Source organism: Carcharodon carcharias (genome assembly GCF_017639515.1).
Source record: "Carcharodon carcharias isolate sCarCar2 chromosome 35 unlocalized genomic scaffold, sCarCar2.pri SUPER_35_unloc_3, whole genome shotgun sequence".
NCBI lineage: Eukaryota > Metazoa > Chordata > Chondrichthyes > Lamniformes > Lamnidae > Carcharodon > Carcharodon carcharias.
Window position 1 is genome coordinate 616,546 of NW_024470719.1, and position 21,744 is coordinate 638,289.

Consider the following 21,744-nt stretch of genomic DNA (forward strand, 5'->3'; position numbering starts at 1 on the left):
AATCCTGCCCTTCCCTCAACCACATCTCAGTGATGGCTACTGTATCACAATTCCACATGTCAATCCTCACCCTTAACTGATCCATTTTACCTGTAATACTCCTGGCATTAAAGTAGGGCCATCCAGCCTTGCCTTACTCCCCTGAAGCTTAATGCAGCTGTACTCCCTCTAACTTGATTGTTTTACTGTATTATGATGTGTCCCTATTCTGCTAACATTCTGTGTCCGCTCCCCCTGCCAAATTAGTTTCAACTCCTCCCAACAGCACTAGCAAACCCGCCCGAAAGAATGTTAGTCCCGCTCTGGTTCAGATGTAGACCATCCTGCTTGTACAGCTCCCACCTTCCCCAGAAACGGTCCCAGTGATAAAACCCTCTCTCTTGCACCAACTCTTAAGCCATGTATTCATCTGCGCTATTCTCCTATTTCTGAGTTCACTAGCACGTGGCACTGGGAGTAATCCAGAGATTACAACCCGAGAGGTCTTTCTTTTTAGTCTACTGCCTAACTCCCTGAATTCTTGATGCAAGACCTCATCCCTCTTTCTACCTATGTCATTGGTACTAACATGTACCTAATAGTCTCATGGTCTGGACTACACTCCTTCAAGGTATCTCATGCCCAGAAGTCTCCTCCGCTGAGTACCTGTTTGAGAATGGCACACACCCAGATGACTCCTGCACCTCTTGCCTTTTCCTACTCTTCCGGATGGCCACCCATCTACTATCCAGAACTCGTACTGAATGTGAGGTGACCACCTCCTGGAATGTATGATCTTCCCCGATGCTCCACAGTGACTCCAGCTGCACTTCAAGCTTGGAAACACTGAGCTCAAACTCAGCAGTTGAAGGCACTTATGACATACATGAAATATCCTGAGGTTCTGATGTGGCACAGGAATTGCCAGGTCCCAGCTGTCCATCCATGATCAGAGGAAAAATCGCTGTTCCCTTATAGAATCAACTTACTATCTCATGTAAACCATTAATTTTAATTAATGCCTCTAAGCCTATTCTGTATTAATATTCTTAAAACTAATTCCCTTAATGTTATACTTACCCTGATTCAAATGTTATTAATTAGTTCAAATAGTTGTGAAGGTGGATGTTTTTAAAAATATTTTTGTGATTATGGTGATATTCTGTGTAAAGAAGGCTGTGTGTGTGTGTGTGTGTGCTTAAACTGGGGTAAGATTAGTAAAGATGGTTTGTTTGTGGAAGCAGAGAGATGAAAGGTAAAAGTGATAGATGCATGTATTTGTAATGAGAGGCTATGGTGAAGTTGGAATTACAAGTCTATCGGTTGAGTTTTAAAATTTGCATCATATGGTAGGTCAGGACTTGACTTTTCAGCAATTAAATTTTAAAGGGAGCTTAAGGGACTCTTACAATTTATAATGATTTCCTAAGTGACTGGAAAGTGGAAGCAACAGGAAAACATGAAAGATTTTTATATTTTGAAAAAGTTGAGTTCAAAGAGGTGCCTAGAACAATGGAATCTAGGATGAAAGGGGAAAGAAAGATATTTAAAGAACGATGTTTAATTAAGTTGGGTTGGCTGTGTAGAGGAGATGTCCTGAGACGAGCTTTGTGCTGAAAGAAGTTATGAATTTGAAGCAGCCATCCATTTTCAAACCAGAAAAATCTTTGCTTTCAGAAAATAGTCTGTTTCTGAACTTCCTTTGTTTTTTTCAACAGCAGAGTGGAAGAGACTGAGAAGTCATGTGGTATACTTCATTAAAGAAGCAGCTGTTTTGCCTTGGGTAATATTACTGGATTTTTATCATCAAAATCTATAAGGGAGTTGTTGCCAAGTAGTTTAACTTGTGTGCTTTGACCAAGTAGGTTTATTGGGGAATGTTTTGTAAGCCTGTTTTAACTGGGTAATTTTAAATTGTTCAAGTTTTTTTCTTGTTAATATATCTTTCAATTTTAAAATCCTAAAAGTGTTACTTGGATTCTATGCTTCTGGGATCAGTAGTTGCCCCCTCATTTTCAAAATACGAAAAAAAGTTATAATCAGTAAGACTAGTTTCCCTCTGGCATTTGGCTTGGTCAGCAAATAACAGTGGCTGCGGTTGTAACATAAGCTATAAACTTAATACACTACTTATTTTTTAAATTCTTTCATGGAATGTTAGTTTCACTGGCAAAGCTAGCATTTGTTGCTCATCCCTAATTGCCCTTGAGGAGGTGGTGATGAGTTACCTTTTTGAACCGCTGCAGTCCATGTGGTGTAGGTATGAGGGAGGGAGTTCCAGGATTTTGATGCAGTGAAGGAATAGTGATATTGTTGTAAATCAGGATGATATGTGGCTTGGAGAGGAATTCACAGGTGGTGATGTTCCTGAGCATCTGCTGCCCTTGTCCTTCTAGTGGTCATGGGTTTGAAAAATGCTGTTGAAGGAGGTTTGGTGAGTTGCTGCGGTTCTTCTTGTATAATGTATATGGTGCACAGTGTGCCATGGTGCAACGGTGGTGGAGGGGTTGAATGTTTAAATTGGTGGCTGAGGTGCTGATCAAGTGAGTTGCTTTGTCCTGGATGGTGTTGAGCTTCTTGTTGTTGGAGCCGCACTGATCGAGGCAAGTATGGAGCATTCCAACACACTCCTAGTTTCACCTTGTATATGGTGGACAGGTTTTGGGGAGAGAACCTTCATAGTGTTCTAGTTTTAAAAAAAGAATACTCACTTACCTACTGTCCTTTGACATCATTTCTTGCTTTTTGTAAACACTGCTGATCAGGTCCATGCTGTACCCCCACATGCTTTCTTTTATTCTCTGCTGCCATCATTGCTGGTGTCTCCAGTCAGCTGTGCACTATTCCTCCACTTTTTCCCTCAATTTCTCTCTATTCTAGGTTTACAAGAATGTTGCCAGCGTTAGAAAAGTGTAGCTATGAGGAGAGATTGGATCGATTGGGGTTATTTTCCTTAGAGCAAAGAAGGCTGAGATGTGACTTGATTGAGGTGTACAAAATTATGAGGGGAATAGATAGAGTGGACAGGATAAAATTGTTTCCCTTGGTGGAGAATTCTAGAATCAGGGGACATAGATTCAAGATAAGTGGCAGAAGGTGTAAGGGGGATATGAGGAAGAACTTTTTTACACAGAGGGTAGTGGGTGTCTGGAATTCGCTGCCCAAGTTGGTGGTAGAGGCAGAAACTTTAAACTCTTTTAAAAAGTACCTGGATCTACACCTTACTTGCTGTAAGCTGCAGGGCTATGGGCCAGGTGCAGGACGGTGGGATTAGAAAGGGCACCTGGGTGTCCTCGGGCTGGCATGGACAAGATGGGCTGAATGGCCTCCTTCTGTGCTGTAACTTTTCTATGGTTCTATGGTTCTATTCTCTACCATCTCTGCTGTTGCTTCCAATCAGGTGTCACAGTATTTAAAGAAATAATTCAAAATGTTCAACAAAAATACATTCCATTAAAAAACAAAACTCTGCCAGAGAGTTCCATCTGTGTCTGACTAGTGAGGTTAAGAATAGCATTAGATTAAAAGAAGAGGTTTATCACGTTGTGAAGAATATTTGTAAGCTTGAGGATTGTAAGAGTTTCAGAAACCAGCAAAGCACAGCCAAAATGTTTATAAAACAGCAAAAGAATAGAATATTGGAGTAAATAGCCAGGATTAGAAAAACACAGATTGTAAGATCTTTTACAAGTATACAAAAGGAGGAGAGTGGCCTAAGTAAGTGTTGTTCCCGTGGGGGCAGAGATAGCAGAAATTACCGTGGCAACTGAGGAAATGGCAGAGATGTTGAATAAATATTCTGTGCCTGTATTTGCAACAGAACACACAAATTATGTACCAGAAATGAGTGTAACCAGCAGGCTAATAAGAGTGAGAAACTTGAGGTAATTAATATCAACAGAAAAAGGGTATTGGAGAGTCTTAAGGAACTAAAAGCTGACAATTCCCAGGACCTGGTGGCCTACATCTTAGTATTCAAAAAGAGGCAGCTGCAGAGGTAGTGGCTGTGTGGGTTATGATTTTCTAAAGTTCCCTTGATCCTGCAATGGTCCCAGCAGATTGGAAGTTAGCAAATGTAACATGGCAGTTCAAGAAAGGAGGTAAAGAGAAAGCAGGAAACCACAGGCCAATTGGTTTGACATCAGTCAGCAGGAAAGAGCAGGAATCTATTATGAAGGAAGCCTTAACGATGCAGTTAGAAAAGCATGGTATGATCAGACAAACTCAACATGGCTTTACCAGAGGGAAATGGTGTTTGACAAATTTATAATTTTTTTGACAATGTTGCTAGTAGGGTAGTTAAAGGGAGGCAATATATTTAGGGTACTTGAATTCTCAAAAGGCATTCTCAATAAGATTCCGCAGAAAGACTTTTACACAAGATAAGCCGCGTAGAGTTGGGTAATGTATTAGCAAAGGTGGAGGATTGGTTAACAGGCAGGAAATAGAGAAATGGGGGCATTTTTAATAGACAGGAAGGAAGGGAGAAGTTGGGCATTTTCAAGTTGGCAAACTGCAATTAGTGGAGTGCCACAAGGATCAGTGCTGAGGCCTCAGTAATTTCCAACCTGACAGAGCAGAACCTAACACTATATTTATATAAAAAATACATCCTCATTGCTATTTATTAATCTTAAACTAGACCTTTTGGCTGAACGAAAACTATTAAGGTGGCTGGCCCTCTGTTGGTGAGTTATTGTCTGTGAGTCATCAGAACAAAAGAAGCCACTTTGCATTTTTGGAAATGTCATACATTGTTATTTCTGAGGAGCTACTAACAGACCACCTGGGACTGCACAGCCCAATTTCCAACACAAAGGCTATTTGCATTTGATAAACCGGTCTGCCAGCAGAATCAGAGAGTCTACAAAGACCATGACTTCCCAAACACCAGACCCTCAACAAATAGCACTCCTTTCAACCCATAATGGCTCAGACGTTATCGGCCTGGAACACAATGCCAATTTCCAGACACTGGATAAACATCCCTTGTTGAAGATATTGTGGCGAGGCAAGGTCACATGACCTAAGAACTTGGCTTATTGAACAGCTTAATATTTGCCTTCCTGGGCTGCATAGCCCAGTCTGCTGCTTTAACATCTGAATGGTAGGCCACAAAAAAGGAACTCTGGCTAGTCTGGACAACAGGCCCTATCTATTCTACCTCTGCTGAGAGTTCTGCACTATGGCCTAAAAAATTGATTTATCTCTGTGCGCCTATTTCATTCTGTGAAGCCAACATCACTGGAAAAGTGAATCTTACACCAGCAGTTTTCAGCCCACTGACTTCCATGACAGAATTCCTCATGGGACTTTGATTCTGGACTCTGAACCTCACGTGAACCAATATATATTTTCTCTGTGGTCTCTGTACTGTAAAGCCTTCTTTACTCTGTCCATTTCTTTACTATATGCATGCAGAGGGGAACGTTGCAGACCCTCTTTTCAAGGTTTTTGAATGTGAGCAATAAACTAACCTTTTGGGTTCATCTCACCTTGAGTTTGCTGTGGGGTTATTACACAAAACAAAATGCTTATTAAAAAGGAAACAAATCAAAACATCTTTTTATTTATGGACAGATGGTGAGAGGAAAAATAGTGCTGTTTGAATGGACTCCCCTCCTGTCCGTAACATATACCAATGAGTTAGAGAAAGAGACCAAGAGCACTGTTTCCAAGTTTGCGGATGATACAAGCTAAGGTTGGAATGTAAGCTGTGAGGGGACACATAGAAATTTCAATAAGATTTCAACAGGTTATGTGCTATGTGAGTGGACAACAAGATGAAAGGTAGAATATAATGTAGGGATTTGTGAGGTTATTTATTTTGGCAGTAAGAACAGAAAAGCAGAATATTTTTTAAAAGGCGTGAAACTTCTAAACATTGATGTTCAGAGAACTCATACAAGGAGCACAGAAGGTTACCATGCAAGTACAAGTAAGTAGGGAACACAAATGGCATATTAGCCTCTGTTATGAAGGGATTGGAGTACCAGAATAAGGAAGCCATACAATTGTATAAGGCTTTGGTGAGACCACACCTGGAGCAATGTGCACAGATTTGGCCTCCATATCTTAGAAAGGATACACTTGCATTGGAGGCAGTACATTGAAGGTTCACTAGATTGGTTCCTGGATGAGAGGTTGAATAAATGGGGTCTATACTCTATGGAGTTTAGAAGAATGAGCGGTCAACTCACTGAAACACACAAGATTCTGAAAAGGTTTGACAGGGTAGGCACTGAGAAGTTGTTTCCCCTAGCTGGAGAGTCTTGAACACTGTTTCAGGATAAAGGGCCGATCATTTAGGACAGATTTCTTCACTCAGAGGATTGCGAACCTTTGGAGTTCTCTACCCCAGAGGGTTGTGGATACTCTATCATTGACAATATTCAAACCTGCGATAGACAGATTTTTGGTCTCTCATGGAATCGGGGGATATGGGGAGTAGGCAGGAAATCAGATATTTATGCATTGAATGTTGGTGTAGACTCAACTTATGTTCCTATTTCTCGTGTTCTTAAGTGTTGTTCTATGATTCTACGATCTTCTACATTACAACACTTCAAAAGTACATCCTTGGCTATGAAGCACTTCTGGACATCCTAAGTGTGTGAAAAGTTTTGCAAAAATGCAATTTCCTTGTTCTTCAACAATATGATTATACTTTCAGGGAATTACTTTTGTTTCATTATTCTGAGCAACAAGTGATTAACCACTAAATTATGACAAATGATTACAACTTGGAAGAGTGCTGTGAGCTAGTAGAGAGATTGGATAATGTTTTCATGACTGAGTGTTCGGTGACACTAGAATTGCAACACTGGAATTGGATTAACCCTTACTCTGGGTCCATTGATCCTCTTCTTGCCTCAACTTTCTTTGACGATAAGGACTGAAGTTTCATTCGGCTGCAAAGATGGACGGATCCCCAATTTCCCGTTATCGGCTGGCTGGTTTCCCACCATGTTCCTACCTCCAGGAAATTTTCATAGAGGCAGGATCGAGGGAGAGTGATGGCTACCCACCCAGGTGGTAGGTAACCAATTAGGCCAATTTAGAAATCCATCAAGGACATTTTGCACACACCAACTGGGATGAAGGGATGAAGGAAACATCCTGGCTGGCAGACCAGGAAGCCAGAGGTCCATCCAGCTAGGAAATTCCCCCTCCTCAGCTTCACTCACCATTGCCATAGGGCCACAGCTGCTGGCTGTTCAGTGGAGAAGTTGCCCTCTCCCATGGCAGCCTGGTAGCTGTGGCTTCTTTTTTAAAAGTTTGTAACAGATCTCCAGAGGGCACCTCCATCTTGAGGCACCCTTTCTTTCTCCTGCTTACATCGGCAGCTCCCACCTCTGACAGTGGGGCTGCCAATTTCTCAGTGCTATTGGACTTGTATTGGCTCTCCAGCCTTGGGCACCCACCTGCCTTCCTTAATGAGATGGGGTTCCGAGAAGCAGTCTCTTAATTGGCTACCTCCTCGAAAGTAGCCCTCTGCATTCCGGCACCGGCATACTTGGGCCCTGGCCAACATGTCCCTCTGATGGCGGGATTAGGACCCACAAAGATCCAGCCCTGATGCCTTTCGATACCTTGACATGCATTGGTGGCTTTTAAATCAACTCACCTCCCAAATCATTTAAAAATAATGTTCTTATATGCAATTTATAATGTGATTGTAAGTTAAACTTGTAAACCACTGAATTTAGCTCTTTGGTGCCCGTGAGTGCATTCTTGCCTCCAAAATGGTGTCACGGTGTCTGTGGTACATCGTGAGCTGCATGACACTTTTTTGATGAGGGTGTAGTGATGATTTGGCACCAGTGCTGCAATTTTACGGCTCAGCGCTCCATTTAAGGCAATTTGTCTCTTGAACACACAGCTGAACATGTTGGGAAGGGCCCACCATCAGTTCTTCTTAAAGGGATCATCAACTGTTTACAGGTTAACTGCTGATTGATTTCTATTAGCTATTGCTGTGATTGTAGAAATGCTCGGTGGTCTCCAGAGGCCCTTAAAGTTGCTATAGTTTATGGGGAGTGGTGTGGCACCTGCTGAAGGACTTTGCCCTGACTTCAGCGACTCTGCACAAGCCACTTGCTCCCAGCCATAAGTGCAGTAGTGTGCATTCTCCTGGACTAGGGCAGGGACAATGAACAGAAGTGACACAGGGGAGGATAGGATGCTGGAAGATGGAGGAGGAGAAGTCGGGGAAGGCCTCGCAGTAGGAGGCCATATTTGTCTAGCATGCTCCAGGAGCAGTTCTCCTCTCTGAATCTCAGTGAGAAGCAGTATATCTGATCCCCTCACTGAAATCTGCCACCGATTGCAGCCACAACTGCAATCTCAGAGCAAAGCAGGGGTGGCATTGCAACAGTTACATGGTGGCCATGAGCTTTTATGTGCTTTGCTTCTTCCAGACAATATTTGCAATACCTGCCAGTTTGCCATCCACTGTTGCATAAGAAATGTTGTTGAGGTTCCATATTCCAAGAGACCTGAATACATTTCATTCCCTTTTGCCAGAGAGAATGAGGCAGAGTGAGCTCACAGCTTCTCCATCATGCAGAGTGCTAGTAACTATCTACAACTGGCTATGCAGGTGCCACATGTCAACTCCAAGGTGTATTGCAACTGGAAGAGATTTTACAATGTCCAGCTGGTGTGTGATATCCTGGCAGCAGCCATGGTGCATTCATCCTGCGCCAGGTTGCTGTGCCATCAGCATTTGAACCAACATGACTGACCAGATGATGGTTACTGTGTGACAAGGGCTATGGTTAGTATTGCTCACAACTCCAATGTGCAACCCATGCACACGTGGGCAGCCTGCACACAATGGGGTGGTTAAAAAAAGGCTTCCACTCTGTAGGAACTTTGTTGCTCTCGCAGACCGCAGTCACGATTCATGGCGGGCTGCTGTACACTGCATGACCATGCCATCATGGGAGCACAGCCCCTGCCCCAGCTATATGCAACCAGCTGAAGAGCAGGAGGAGGAGGAAAAGGAAAGCAGCAGCCAACGCAATCCCTTTCTGGTCAGGCAAGTGCAATACCAGTAAACACAACCCCTAAGTCCCACATTTTACCTTTCCTCTGTCACTGACTATTACACAGTCTGCTTGGTCACAGTGCAAAAATGAAAGGCAACCCTTTGGAATAAACATTTCAAACCAAATTTCCATATCAAACCAAGCCATTTCATATACTAACATCAGCAAATCACCCTTGTTCATTTGCTTCGTGCCTGTCTTCAGTGTGCCTTGGCCTGTCCTAGTGCTGCGACACAGCACTCCCCCTGTGGTTCCAGCATGGCCAGGGGAGGGTTGCTGACTTTCAGTGGGGGAGGCTGCGGATGGCCTTGCAGGATGACCACAAATGGTTGTGGCCATAGAAGGCCAAACTTTGGGCAGCACCATCTTGGCATGGGCGGTAGCAGTGTGGGCTGGCTAGCCAACAGGGAACAGCAAGGACATTGGCAGAGTGTCGGCAGTGGGAGGATGAATGCTGCCATCCTAAGGGGAGACTTGCAGGTTTGTGCTTCGTGAAGCCACTGCCAATCCTCAGGATGAAACTTCAGAAACCCTGGTAAACTGCAGAGGACAGCTTGCTGGATTGCTGTGAGCCTCTTTGAATGCTGATGTGATGTCTGCAGATGAGTGCAGCAGTCTGAGCTTCTGTGGCAGCAAACTGGCCTTGCATTACAGAAGTCTGAACATTAGGTATTCGGTGACTGGGGAAGCTGAGACATCATCCGTCAGATGCTACAACATGGTTAAGCTTGTAATTGTGCTAGTGGACTTCAATGCTTAAAAAGGTGGACTCCCATAACTGCAAAGGCCTGTGTCAGGTTAATGCTGGACTCATTCATGCTCCTTGGCATTGCACACAGGCTTTCTGGCAGTTCAGCCAAATCTTGAAATATTTTATTGTGCATGCCCATCAGATTTCCTATGTAGCTTGCCCCATCGAATTACTCACCTGGTCCTCTGCAGCAAAACACATGTACAACATCAACTCTGGTGAGCTTGCACCTGAGTCCATGAGTAGGGTGCTATATCTTTGGGTGGGTGCCTTTCTTTTTATTCATTCTTGGGATATGAGCATTGCTGACTAGGCCAGCATTTATTGCTCATTCCTTGTCATCTTTGAGAAGGTGGTGGTGAGCCGTCTTCTTGAGCCACTGTAGGCAGATGTGGTGTTGGCATACTCACAGTGTTGTTAGACAGTGAGTTCCAGGATTTTGACCCAACAACAGTGAAGCAATGATATATATATTTTCAAGTCAGGATAGTGTGTGGCTTCGAGGGGAATTTGCAGGTGGTGGTGTTCCCATGCATCTGCCGCCCTTGCCCTTCTAGATGGTATTGGTCATGGGTTTGGAAGGTGCTGTCTAAGCAGCCTTGGCAAATCCCTGCAATGCATTTTGTAGATGGTACACACTGCTGCTACTGTACACCAGTGATGGAAGGAGTGAATGTTTGTGGATGGGGTGCCAATCAAGTGGGCTGCTTTGTCTTGGATGTTGTCGAGCTTCTTGAGTGTTGTTGAGTTGGACCAGGTAAGTAGAGAGTATTCCATCACACTCCTGACTTGTGCCTTGTAGATGGTGGACATGTTTTGGGGCATCATGAGGTAAGTGATTCACCACAGGATTCTCAGCCTCTGACCTGCTCTTGTAGCCACAGTATTTATATGGCTGGTCCAGTTCCGTTTCTGGTCAATGTTAACCCCCACAATGTTGATGATCAGGGATTCAGTGATAGTGAGACTGTTGAAAGTCAAGGTGAGATGGTTAGATTCTCTCTTGTTGGAGATAATTGTGAGGGACTAAGACCTCATGCTGTATATTTTTATAAAATAGATATAGATATCCTCATGGCTATTTCTAAAATTGGACAAAGATCTTTTAAAATGGTTGCATCTATACCTGTCCATGACCCTGAACAAAAGGATCTACCTGGCAGTTTCAAAGAAACTTACACCTCGTTTTCTCTGAAGAGACACTAATGATACATTGTGGGCTGTGGAGACCAAATTCGAAGAGAACCATACAAAGACCATTTGCATTTTATAACCCAGGTGGCCAACCAGAGTCTATGCATCTGCAAGGACAAAAGAATCCTCAACCTTCCTTTCAACCTTTAATGGGTGAGACAATTAGCTATCCTTGTCAAAGACAATGTGGAGAGGTGAGAGCCATGTGACATGGACCTAGCTTGTGGAACCAGTAATGCTGCCTTGTGGAGCTGCAAAGCTCAGTCTCCCATTTTTACCATCTAACTTGCAGTGGCGCAGAAAAGGGGTTCTGTGCAGGTTTGAATACCTGGTCCCATCTATGCTGTTTCTATAGGAACTTCTATACCATCTCTGTGTGCCTATCTCATCGGGCTAAGTCAACTCCACCAGAAAAGTGAATTATACAGCATTGGTTTACAGCCCGTTGATCTCCATGAAGATATACCTCATTGGACTTTGATCCTGGATTCTAGACCCACGTGAAACAATAGTTCTTTTCCCTGTGGTCTTTGGCCTGTTTAAATCTTTCTTTTCTTTATCCCTGTTTTATTTTATGAGTGCACAGAGGGCTACATTGTGACCCCCCCTCCTACGCTTTGAGTGTGTGAAAATAAACTAACCCTTTGGGTTCATCCTATGACGAGTTTGCTTGGGGTTATTAAAAAAAAACTGGATCACACCAAAACCAAGGGGTTGAAAATTATGCCGCCGCTTTTAAAGAGGGAAGCAAATCAAAACACTTTACTGTCCACGGACGGGTAACGAGAGGAGAAATCAGGGCTGTTTAAATTAACCCCACCCCGCACCTTGATGGTAACATGGTCATTGCCTGGAACTTATCAGACATAGGATAAGCCTATGTCTGAATGTTGTCCAGGTCTTGCTGCACATAGGCATGGACTGCTTCAGTACCCGAGGGGTTGTGAATGATGATGAACATTGTGCAATCATCAGCGGACCTCCCCACTTCTGATCTTATGATGGAGGGAAAGTCAATGAAGAGGCAGCTGAAGTTGGATGGGCTGTGATAGTTGACAGTGAAAGCTGTGAGATATGGGTGTGTGGCTTGCAGCGAAATGTGTGAGGGGGAAGTGAAGCTATAAATGAAGGTATGATAGAGATTGTTGTTTGGTCAGTAATGGGATTGTGTGCTTTGATGTAAGTGTGTGAGGCAAGTGGTACAGTTTGTGAAATATGGCATTTAAAGGTGCATTTAATGTCCTTGGCCACTCTTGCACGATCATTGAACATTTTGTGGCACTCTTTCCAGGTACTTGGTACTTGACTCCTAACATTGACCACTGAGGCTATCTGATCCCACTGCCTTTTCAAATTTTGCTTGGACTGCCTCTTGACCCCCTCTAGATAGATCAGATCTGTCCTCCTCGCCACCTCCTCCACCAAAGCATCTAGTGCGGTGCCAAAGTGTGCTCTCTCCTCTCTCGTGCCACAATTCGTGCTGCTCAGAATCTCCTCTACAAACAGTTCTGGAACTTGCTCCAAGCAGAATACACCTACTCTTTAAGAGTGCGGTCAGCTTTAACTGGTGCAAATCAGCTTTAAAAGTACAGTCCCATTTTAAATAGTGCAGACCAGCTTTAAATAAAGCAGATCAGCTTTAAACAGTGCAGGCCAGCTTTAAATAAAGCAGATCAGCTTTAAACAGTGCAGACCAGCTTTAAATAAAGCAGATGTGGGCTGGGGTTAAACAGTGCAGGCTGGGGTTAAACAGTGCAGGCTGGGGTTAAACAGTGCAGGCTGGGGTTAAACAGTGCGGGCTGGGGTTAAACAGTGCGGGCTGGGGATAAATAGTACAGGCTGGGGTTAAATATTGCGGTCTGGGGTTAAACAGTGCAGGCTGGGGATAAATAATGCAGACTGGGGTTAAACAGTGCAGACAGGGGTTAAACAGTGCAGGCTGGGGATAAATAATGCAGGCTGGGGATAAATAGTGTGGTCTGGGGTTAAGCAGTGCGGGCTGGGGTTAAACAGTGCGGGCTGGGGTTAAACAGTGCGGGATGGGGTTAAACAGTGCGGGCTGGGGTTAAACAGTGCGGGCTGGGGTTAAACAGTGCGGGCTGGGGATAAACAGTGCGGGCTGGGGTTAAACGGTGCAGGATGGGGTTAAACGGTGCGGGATGGGGTTAAACGGTGCGGGCTGGGGTTAAACGGTGCGGGATGGGTTTAAACGGTGCGGGATGGGTTTAAACAGTGCGGGATGGGTTTAAACAGTGCGGGCTGGGGTTAAACAGTGCGGGCTGGGGTTAAACAGTGCGGGCTGGGGTTAAACAGTGCGGGCTGGGGTTAAACAGTGCGGGATGGGTTTAAACAGTGCGGGCTAGGGTTAAACAGTGCGGGATGGGTTTAAACAGTGCGGGCTGGGGTTAAACAGTGCGGACAGGGGTTAAACAGTGCAGGCTGGGGATAAATAATGCAGGCTGGGGATAAATAGTGTGGTCTGGGGTTAAACAGTGCAGTCTGGGGTTAAACAGTGCGGGCTGGGGTTAAACAGTGCGGGCTGGGGTTAAACAGTGCGGGCTGGGGTTAAACAGTGCGGGCAGGGGTTAAAAAGTGCGGGATGGGGTTAAACAGTGCGAGCTGGGGTTAAACAGTGCGGGCTGGGGTTAAACAGTGCGGGCTGGGGATAAACAGTGCGGGATGGGGTTAAACAGTGCGGGCTGGGGTTAAACAGTGCGGGCTAGGGTTAAACGGTGCGGGCTAGGGTTAAACGGTGCGGGCTGGGTTTAAACGGTGCGGGCTGGGGTTAAACGGTGCGGGCTGGGGTTAAACGGTGCGGGCTGGGGTTAAGCGGTGCGGGCAGGGGTTAAACGGTGCAGGCTGGGGTTAAACAGTGCGGGCTGGGGTTAAACAGTGCGGGCTGGGGTTAAACAGTGCGGGCTGGGGTTAAACAGTGCGGGCTGGGGTTACACGGTGCGGGCTGGGGTTAAACGGTGCGGGATGGGGTTAAACGGTGCGGGATGGGGTTAAACAGTGCGGGATGGGGTTACACAGTGCGGGCTGGGGTTAAACGGTGCAGGCCTGGATTACACGGTGCAGGGCTGGGGTTAAACAGTGCGGGCTGGGGTTAAACAGTGCGGGCTGGGGTTAAACAGTGCGGGCTGGGGTTAAACAGTGCGGGCTGGGGATAAACAGTGCGGGCTGGGGTTAAACAGTGCGGGCTGGGGTTAAACAGTGCGGGATGGGGTTAAACAGTGCGGGATGGGGTTAAACAGTGCGGGCTGGGGTTAAACAGTGCGGGCTGTGGTTAAACAGTGCGGGCTGGGGTTAAACAGTGCGGGATGGGGTTAAACAGTGCGGGATGGGGTTACACAGTGCGGGCTAGGGTTAAACGGTGCGGGATGGGGTTAAACAGTGCGGGATGGGGTTAAACAGTGCGGGATGGGGTTACACAGTGCGGGCTGGGGTTAAACGGTGCAGGCCTGGATTACACGGTGCAGGGCTGGGGTTAAACAGTGCGGGATGGGGTTAAACAGTGCGGGATGGGGTTAAACAGTGCGGGATGGGGTTACACAGTGCGGGATGGGGTTACACGGTGCGGGCTGGGGTTAAACGGTGCGGGCTGGGGTTAAACGGTGCAGGCCTGGATTACACGGTGTGGGCTGGGGTTAAACAGTGCGGGCTGGGGTTAAACAGTGCGGGCTGGGGTTAAACAGTGCGGGCTGGGTTTAAACAGTGCGGGCTGGGGTTACACAGTGCGGGCTGGGGTTAAACAGTGCGGGCTGGGGTTACACAGTGCGGGCTGGGGATAAACAGTGTGGGCTGGGGTTAACTAGTTCAAGGTTCTTTAAATGCTGCACGTCTTTTAACTAAAATTGGATAGCTGTAAATTCCACAGGACAGCTTCACATGGTCCTTGCCTCGCAGAACCCTTAGCCCCATTCTGCAATGTCCACCACTGCAATCCCTGCACCATATTGCTCCTCTTCAGCCTTTCTGCCCAGAGAGGAGGAATTGTCCACCACTTCTTTGTAATGCTTCTTGATTGAGCCCATGTCCTCCAATTGCATCAATTTGAACTTTAGCTTTTGTGGGGGACTATATCCAACTGGTCTATATTTCTCTGATTTCCTCTATCTCACATCTCCAATCTGTCACACCCCATCTATCATATCCCTTTCTGTGAGACCCATCTTAATCAAAGAACAAGAACGAAGAAAAGTACAGCACAGGAACAGGCTCTTCGGCCCTCCAAGCCTGCGCCAATCATATTGCCCGTCAACTAAAACATTTTGCACTTCCGGGGTCCGTATCCCTCTATTCCCATCCTATTCATGTATTTGTCAAGCTGCCTCTTAAACAGCACTATCGTACCTGCTTCCACCACCTCCTCTGGCAGCGAATTCCAGACACTCACTACCCTCTGCGTAAAAAACTTGCCCCGCACATCTCCTCTATAGTTTTCTCCTCTCACCTTAAATCTGTGTCCCCTAGTAACTGACTCTTCCACCCTGGGAAAAAGCTTCTGACTATCTACTCTGTCTATGCCACTCTTAATTTTGTAAACTTCTATCAAGTCATCCCTCAATCTCCGTTGTTTCTCCAACCTCTCCTCATAGCCTCCAGACCAGGCAGCATCCTGATAAACCTCCTCTGCACCCTCTCCAATGCCTACATATCTTTCTGGTAATGTGGCGACCAGAATTGCACACAATATTCCAAATGTGGCCTAACCAAGATTCTATACAGCTGCAGCATGACTTCCCAGTACTCAATACCCCTGCCGATGAAGGCAAGCATGCCATATGCCTTCCTGACTACCTTATCCACCTGCGTTGCCACTTTCAGTGACCTGTGGACCTGCACACCCAGTCTCCTATGAATCAAACCCATTATTAATCAGAGCCATCATGATCATTATATAAGGGTTTAATGATTGAAAAGCTCTGTGATACCTGATGCACAGTGTTGTCGAGTTTGGTTAACCCACTTTCTGGGTGCATTGATGCTCTTCAACCTTCTTTCTTCACGTGTCTTAATCCCTTGTCATGCATATGTGGCTTTTAACTTGTCACACACACAAACAAAATAATTTAAAATAGATTTATTTCCTTAAATAAATACTCTCATATCAATTTGAAATAAAAGTACAATCTTTTTAACAATCTAAATTAGTAAATATTATTCTTCTTCTTCGCCCTTTCTGTCCAGTGCTGAAGAATCGATCCCCACCTCTTCATAATCCTTCTCGAGTGAGGCCATGTCTTCCCGTGCATCCTGGAACTCCCCTTCCTCCAGACCCTCCCCCACGTACCAGTGGACAAAGGCCCGCTTGGCGTACATCTTATCGAATTTGATGTTCAGGCGGGTCCAAGCCAAGGAAATTGCAGTGGTGTTGCTCAGCATACAGAGGGCCCGCTGCACCTTGGCCAGGTCACCCCCTGGTACCACTGTCGGGGGCTGGTAGTTGATGCCAACCTGTAAAGGGAAAAGAGAGGTTAGAGATTCAAAATCAGACGTTGGTTCCCCTGTAATTTCCATAATCTCTATTTATGAGCTGTGTTGTGTCTGTCACTCTACAACAACGCAGCTCTGGTTGTTCATTGGGCTTTTCACCCAGGCTTCAAGCTTCACTTCCTGATGGAAGATGCAGTGAGGCTGCTTTCAGGAGCTAATTAAATTCTTTCTGACCTCTTTTCCAATATGACTTTGATTCTCCGGATCCCAAAAGTCCCAGGGATCAGTTACAAAACCCACACTTACCTTGAACCCAGTCGGGCACCAGTCAACAAATGCAATTGAGCGCTTGGTCTTGATGGTGGCGATGGCGGCGTTCACATCCTTGGGCACCACATCTCCTCGGTACAACATGCAGCACGCCATGTACTTGCCCTGGCGAGGGTCACACTTCACCATCTGGTTGGCCGGTTCAAAGCAAGCATTGGTGATCTCCGGCACCGAGAGTTGCTCGTGGTAAGCCTTCTCGGCTGAAATAAGGGGTGCGTAGGTTAACAATGGAAAGTGGATGCGGGGATATGGGACCAGGTTGGTTTGGAACTCAGTCAGGTCCACATTGAGGGCACCATCGAACCGGAGCGAGGCCGTGATGGACGACACTACCTGTCCAATAAGACGGTTGAGGTTGGTGTAGGTTGGTCTCTCAATGTCCAGGTTACGCCGACAGACGTCGTAAATGGCCTCATTGTCCACCATGAAGGCGCAGTCAGAGTGCTCGAGGGTGCAGTGGGTGACCAGCACAGCATTGTATGGCTCGACCACCGCAGTGGAGATCTGGGGAGCAGGGTAAACGGAAAACTCCAGCTTGGATTTCTTGCCATAGTCGACGGAGAGTCTTTCCATCAGGAGGGAAGTAAAGCCGGAGCCGGTCCCACCCCCAAAACTGTGGAAGATGAGGAACCCCTGCAGTCCTGTGCATTGGTCAGCCTGTGGGGAAAAGGAAGGACAAAAGATTAAAATGGAGCAAGAAGTTACAACCATCATTAAAGAACCATCAACAACTGTTGACACAGGGTTCTGGGACGTGGGGAGGTGGACGGTGGGTGTGAGGGTGGAGAGAGTAATGACTGTCAGGTGGAGGGAGTGTGGATATGAGGGTGGAAAGCAGTGGAGGCGCTGAGACTGTGGTTCAGCCTAGGGAGTGGAGTCCCAGCTTCCTTTTGTGCATAATACTGGTCAGGATAACATTGGCGTGAAATCAATAAGTGATAAAGGAGTGAATAATAGGATTTGTACAGGTGGGTCACATGGCCATAAATAAGATTTCATTTACACTAAGAGAGCAGGACAGTGTGTGGTGGTGAGATGGGGCAGTGGTCAATGGTAAGATGGCAATTTTGTACAGATGGGATCTGACATTGTTCCCATTACACAACTTACCAACTTCCGAATGCGATCCAAGACCAGATCCACGATCTCCTTGCCGATGGAGCAGTGACCCCGGGCGTAGTTATTAGCCGCATCCTCCTTGCCAGTGATGAGCTGCTCGGGGTGAAAGAGCTGTCGGTAGGTGCCTGTGCGGACCTCATCTGGAGACAGGGAACAGAGATTTAACAACAGGAACATAGAACATTCCAGAAAATTTGATGCCTTTGGACCATATTTAACTGAGTCTAGTGAGAACACTGACTGAGCAACCCCATCAACAATCTCTCCTCTTACCAATCACAGTGGGCTCCAGGTCTATAAACACGGCTCGTGGGATGTGTTTCCCTGCCCCCGTCTCACTGAAGAATGTGTTGAAGGAGTCGTCACCACCTCCGATGGTCTTGTCACTGGGCATCTGCCCATCCGGCTGGATCCCATGCTCCAGGCAATACAGCTCCCAGCAAGCGTTGCCAAGCTGAACACCAGCCTGGCCAATGTGGATTGAAATACACTCACGCTGAAGGGGACAAGGAGCATATGATTATTGACAGTGTTATGAGGACATTGCTTTATACTGTCACTCTAGCTGGAAGGTGAAAGATGTGCTGGAGGCAACAAGTTCATCCACTATGAATTCCATGTCTTGTCATGAATTTTGCCCGTTCCCTCATGGATCCCCCACTTTCTTCATTATACCCTCAATGGAAGCATTGATTTATTGCCCATCACTCCATCCTTCCACAGATAGTCCCAGCCTTTTCTCCGTGGAGAGATCCCATCTCTTTGGATCCCTTTTCCTCATTTACACTCATTCTCTTTGGAGCCTTGTTTTCCCTATGGATGTCCTCTCTTCCTGTGTATTCCCACTGGCTGTGGACTTCTCCTACTTCTGCATCTTCCTCTTCTAGATTCCCCTATTCTGTTAAGTTCCCTTTCATTGCGGATCATTTCGGCTTTCTATTTCACCTTGACTTGCTATTCTTTCTGTGGATTTCCCCTTTCGCCCAGTGAATTCACATTCTCCCAATGCATCTACTATCCCGGAAGATTCTCACTCTCTTTCTGTGGATCTTGCCATCCCTGTGGATTCCTTTGGCTTGACCCAAAACCATTGCCCAGTGCACTCCTGTGCACCCACTCACCATGATCTCCTTCTGTTCTCACAGCTCCTGAGGATGTGCCTTGTGTTGACGTTCGCGCTATTTATACAGCGCCCTTGGAGCATTCCGATCAATGGAACAGCGCTCTGATTGGCTTCTCAGAACAAAAGACTGTGGTTGCTCAGAGAAACAATAACAACGAAGGTTCGATGATGCTCAGCGCTGATTGGTTCATTGCGCAAACCGCAGAACAAATGGTCAGCGACATTCTGTTATTGGTGGAGCTCTAGGCAACGAGGCCATCGTTGTTGATCAAACGCCCTTCAATCAAACCGTGATAAACAAAACATCCATTATTCTGACCCACATGCAACAAACGCACACCCACCAAACCCCAACCAGCCCTTTGGATCACATGACATCAGTCTTAGCCATCTCAATCACATTCCCAGTAAATGCATCTCTTCATTCAGACGCTGCTCAGTCACTCTCCCCTCAACATGAAAGCCATCAACAAGCTTCCATTTGTCTGGCCCCCAACAATCAGTTTCCCATCTAAGAGACCTGCACCAGACAAACGCCATCATTTCAGACACTGTCAATCATACACTGAGATATTCCCACGGAACCAGAGCCCATCTATCCGAGGTTCAGGCTGTCTTATACATTACAGGCTAGCTTTGCATAGGATGTAGCACATAGAATATGGCCATTCGGCCCAACATTGCATGTCAGTGCTGATGCTCCTCTCAGGCATCATCTCATCTTTCCTCAGTAGATCTATCATTGTGACTCTTTAAGTGTGCTAGCCTTGCACAAAGCTGGGCCCCTTGCTGAAGTGTGCAGCTTTGTGAACACAGCAACTGTTTTAGGAGCTGTTAAATTTTTCCCTGTAAAATTTTCCCGACTTGATTAATAAATCTTATTCTTCCTTCTCAATCTTTCTGTCCAGCGATGAATAATCAACAGCCATCTCTTTGTGATCTGTCGTGAGTGTGGCCATGTCTTCCCATGCTTTCTCCAGCCTCTCCCCTCAGACCAGTGGACAATGATCCACCTGTTTCTGTTTTCGAATGTGAGCCTGATGGGGGTCCAAGCTGAGGAATTTGCTGTGGAGCTTCTCAGCACACAGAGGGCACACTGAACCTTTAACAGATATCACTATTCGGATTGGTAACTCAGGGGTGAAGAATTTACAAACTACAGAATCACATGGTAATTATCAGAAAGATACATTTATAAGTTACTCGCATCTTTCTCGATACCAAAAGCCCAGCTCTGGTTATTCACTGGACTCTTCCCCCAGCTTTAAAGTTTCTGGGTGGAATATTCCTCTCCTGCCAGCAGCAGGAATTGTGGCGGGCGGGGCACTTAATGTGGCGAGAGGCAACAATCTGTTTCCCGATAGTGTGGAAACCTCTTGGAATTCTGTTCTGCCGACTTTCAAGATGGATTAAAGGCAGGTTGAGCTTCCCATCGAGCAATGTTTGGAATCCCATCTCATGCATTAACATCTCATGCATGCTGATTAAAAGGCCACCTCACTGGAATTAAGTTCGCCCTCGATATTAAGTTCTCTGCCAGTCAGAATTTAGAACGTTCATTGTTACCCATGTAGATAAGCGGCTCTACAGCTGGTGAGCTTCTCACCTCTTCCATCTCTTTGAGGTCAGTGGAAGTTGCTTTCTCCTTCATGGGGACCTGACATACCTTCACTTGGGTGTCATTAGAAAATGCTGCACTTCACAAGGGAGGTAGGTGAAGGCTGGAAAGTGAAATTCTAGGGTGCAAATTTGGAACAAAGGCTGGGCAGTGAATGCAGTCTTATGGGGGAAGGATGGGGAGAGTGTCTGTGGAAAGAGGGGGAATGTCTTGGGAATGGGGGCACGAGTGCCTTAGAGGGAACTGTCGGTGGTGTCAATCGTGGGGTCCTGTGGGGAGAACTCAAGGTTAAGGTTAGTTTTCAATGTTTCCATTTGGTACCCTTACTCCCTGGAACAGAAACCATCTGATCCCGGGGATTTGCCATGCTGTAGTATCATCATTTTCTGCATTAATGTTATTTTGCTCACATTAATTGTGGTTAGTGCTTGACTTTGTGTCAGTGGTAGTTTGCTTGTGGTGTCTTATCATGCTGACCTCTTCCCCTGCTCCAAACACCCACGTTATTTCCTTATCTTCATTGACAGTGTGACCATTATCAGTTTAAGGGACCTTAAACTGCAAGGTCTAGCAGGAGAGGTGACAGCAGAGAGGCCAATAAATGGTGCAGCAGAGAGAAAGAGTTAGAAAGTCGCAGTGAGACCAACGGGAGAGCAAGCCCGCAGCAGGTATTAAAGCAGTAGCGTGAGAGAGATTGTCACTGCGAGGCTAGAGGGAGAGATGAGGGTATAGCGAGGATTGAAAGAGTAGCAAGGGAAAGTGAGAGTGAGTGGGTGTTGGGAGGGCACAGTGAGGCTAAAAAGAGAGATGAGGGAGAGTGAGAGCGGCACTAAGAGACCAATGGGAGAGGCAAGGGCACAATGGGGATAAACAGAGGGTTGAGGACAAGTGAGAGAGAAACTATGAGACCAGAGGGAGAGGCGAGGGTACAGTGGAAATAAAATGAGAGGTGAAGGAGAGAGAGAGCCACACTGAGAGACCGGCGGAAGAGGCCAGGGCACAATGGGGATAGAGGGAGAGGGCAGGGTGAGTGAGAGAGATACTGAGAGAGCACCAGGGGGCGTCCAAAGTAAATCAGATTGTAATGTCAGAGGAAACTGGCAAGTGATTGGGTCATGTGTACTTTTCTCTTTTCATGGAA

At 46.2% G+C, this 21,744-nt stretch overlaps 1 protein-coding gene across 1 annotated transcript; it reads right to left on the bottom strand.

The window, feature by feature from the left end:
* Positions 1-16,137: 16,137 nt before the first annotated feature.
* On the bottom strand, positions 16,138-21,744 carry LOC121274223 (tubulin alpha-1D chain-like). Its single transcript, XM_041181421.1, has 5 exons — positions 21,727-21,744; positions 18,136-18,352; positions 17,854-18,002; positions 16,720-17,400; positions 16,138-16,434 (listed from the first exon to the last, which is right to left on the bottom strand). The coding sequence occupies exons 2-5, from the start codon at positions 18,254-18,256 to the stop codon at positions 16,138-16,140; spliced, it is 1,248 nt and encodes a 415-aa protein (XP_041037355.1). The 5' UTR covers positions 18,257-18,352; positions 21,727-21,744.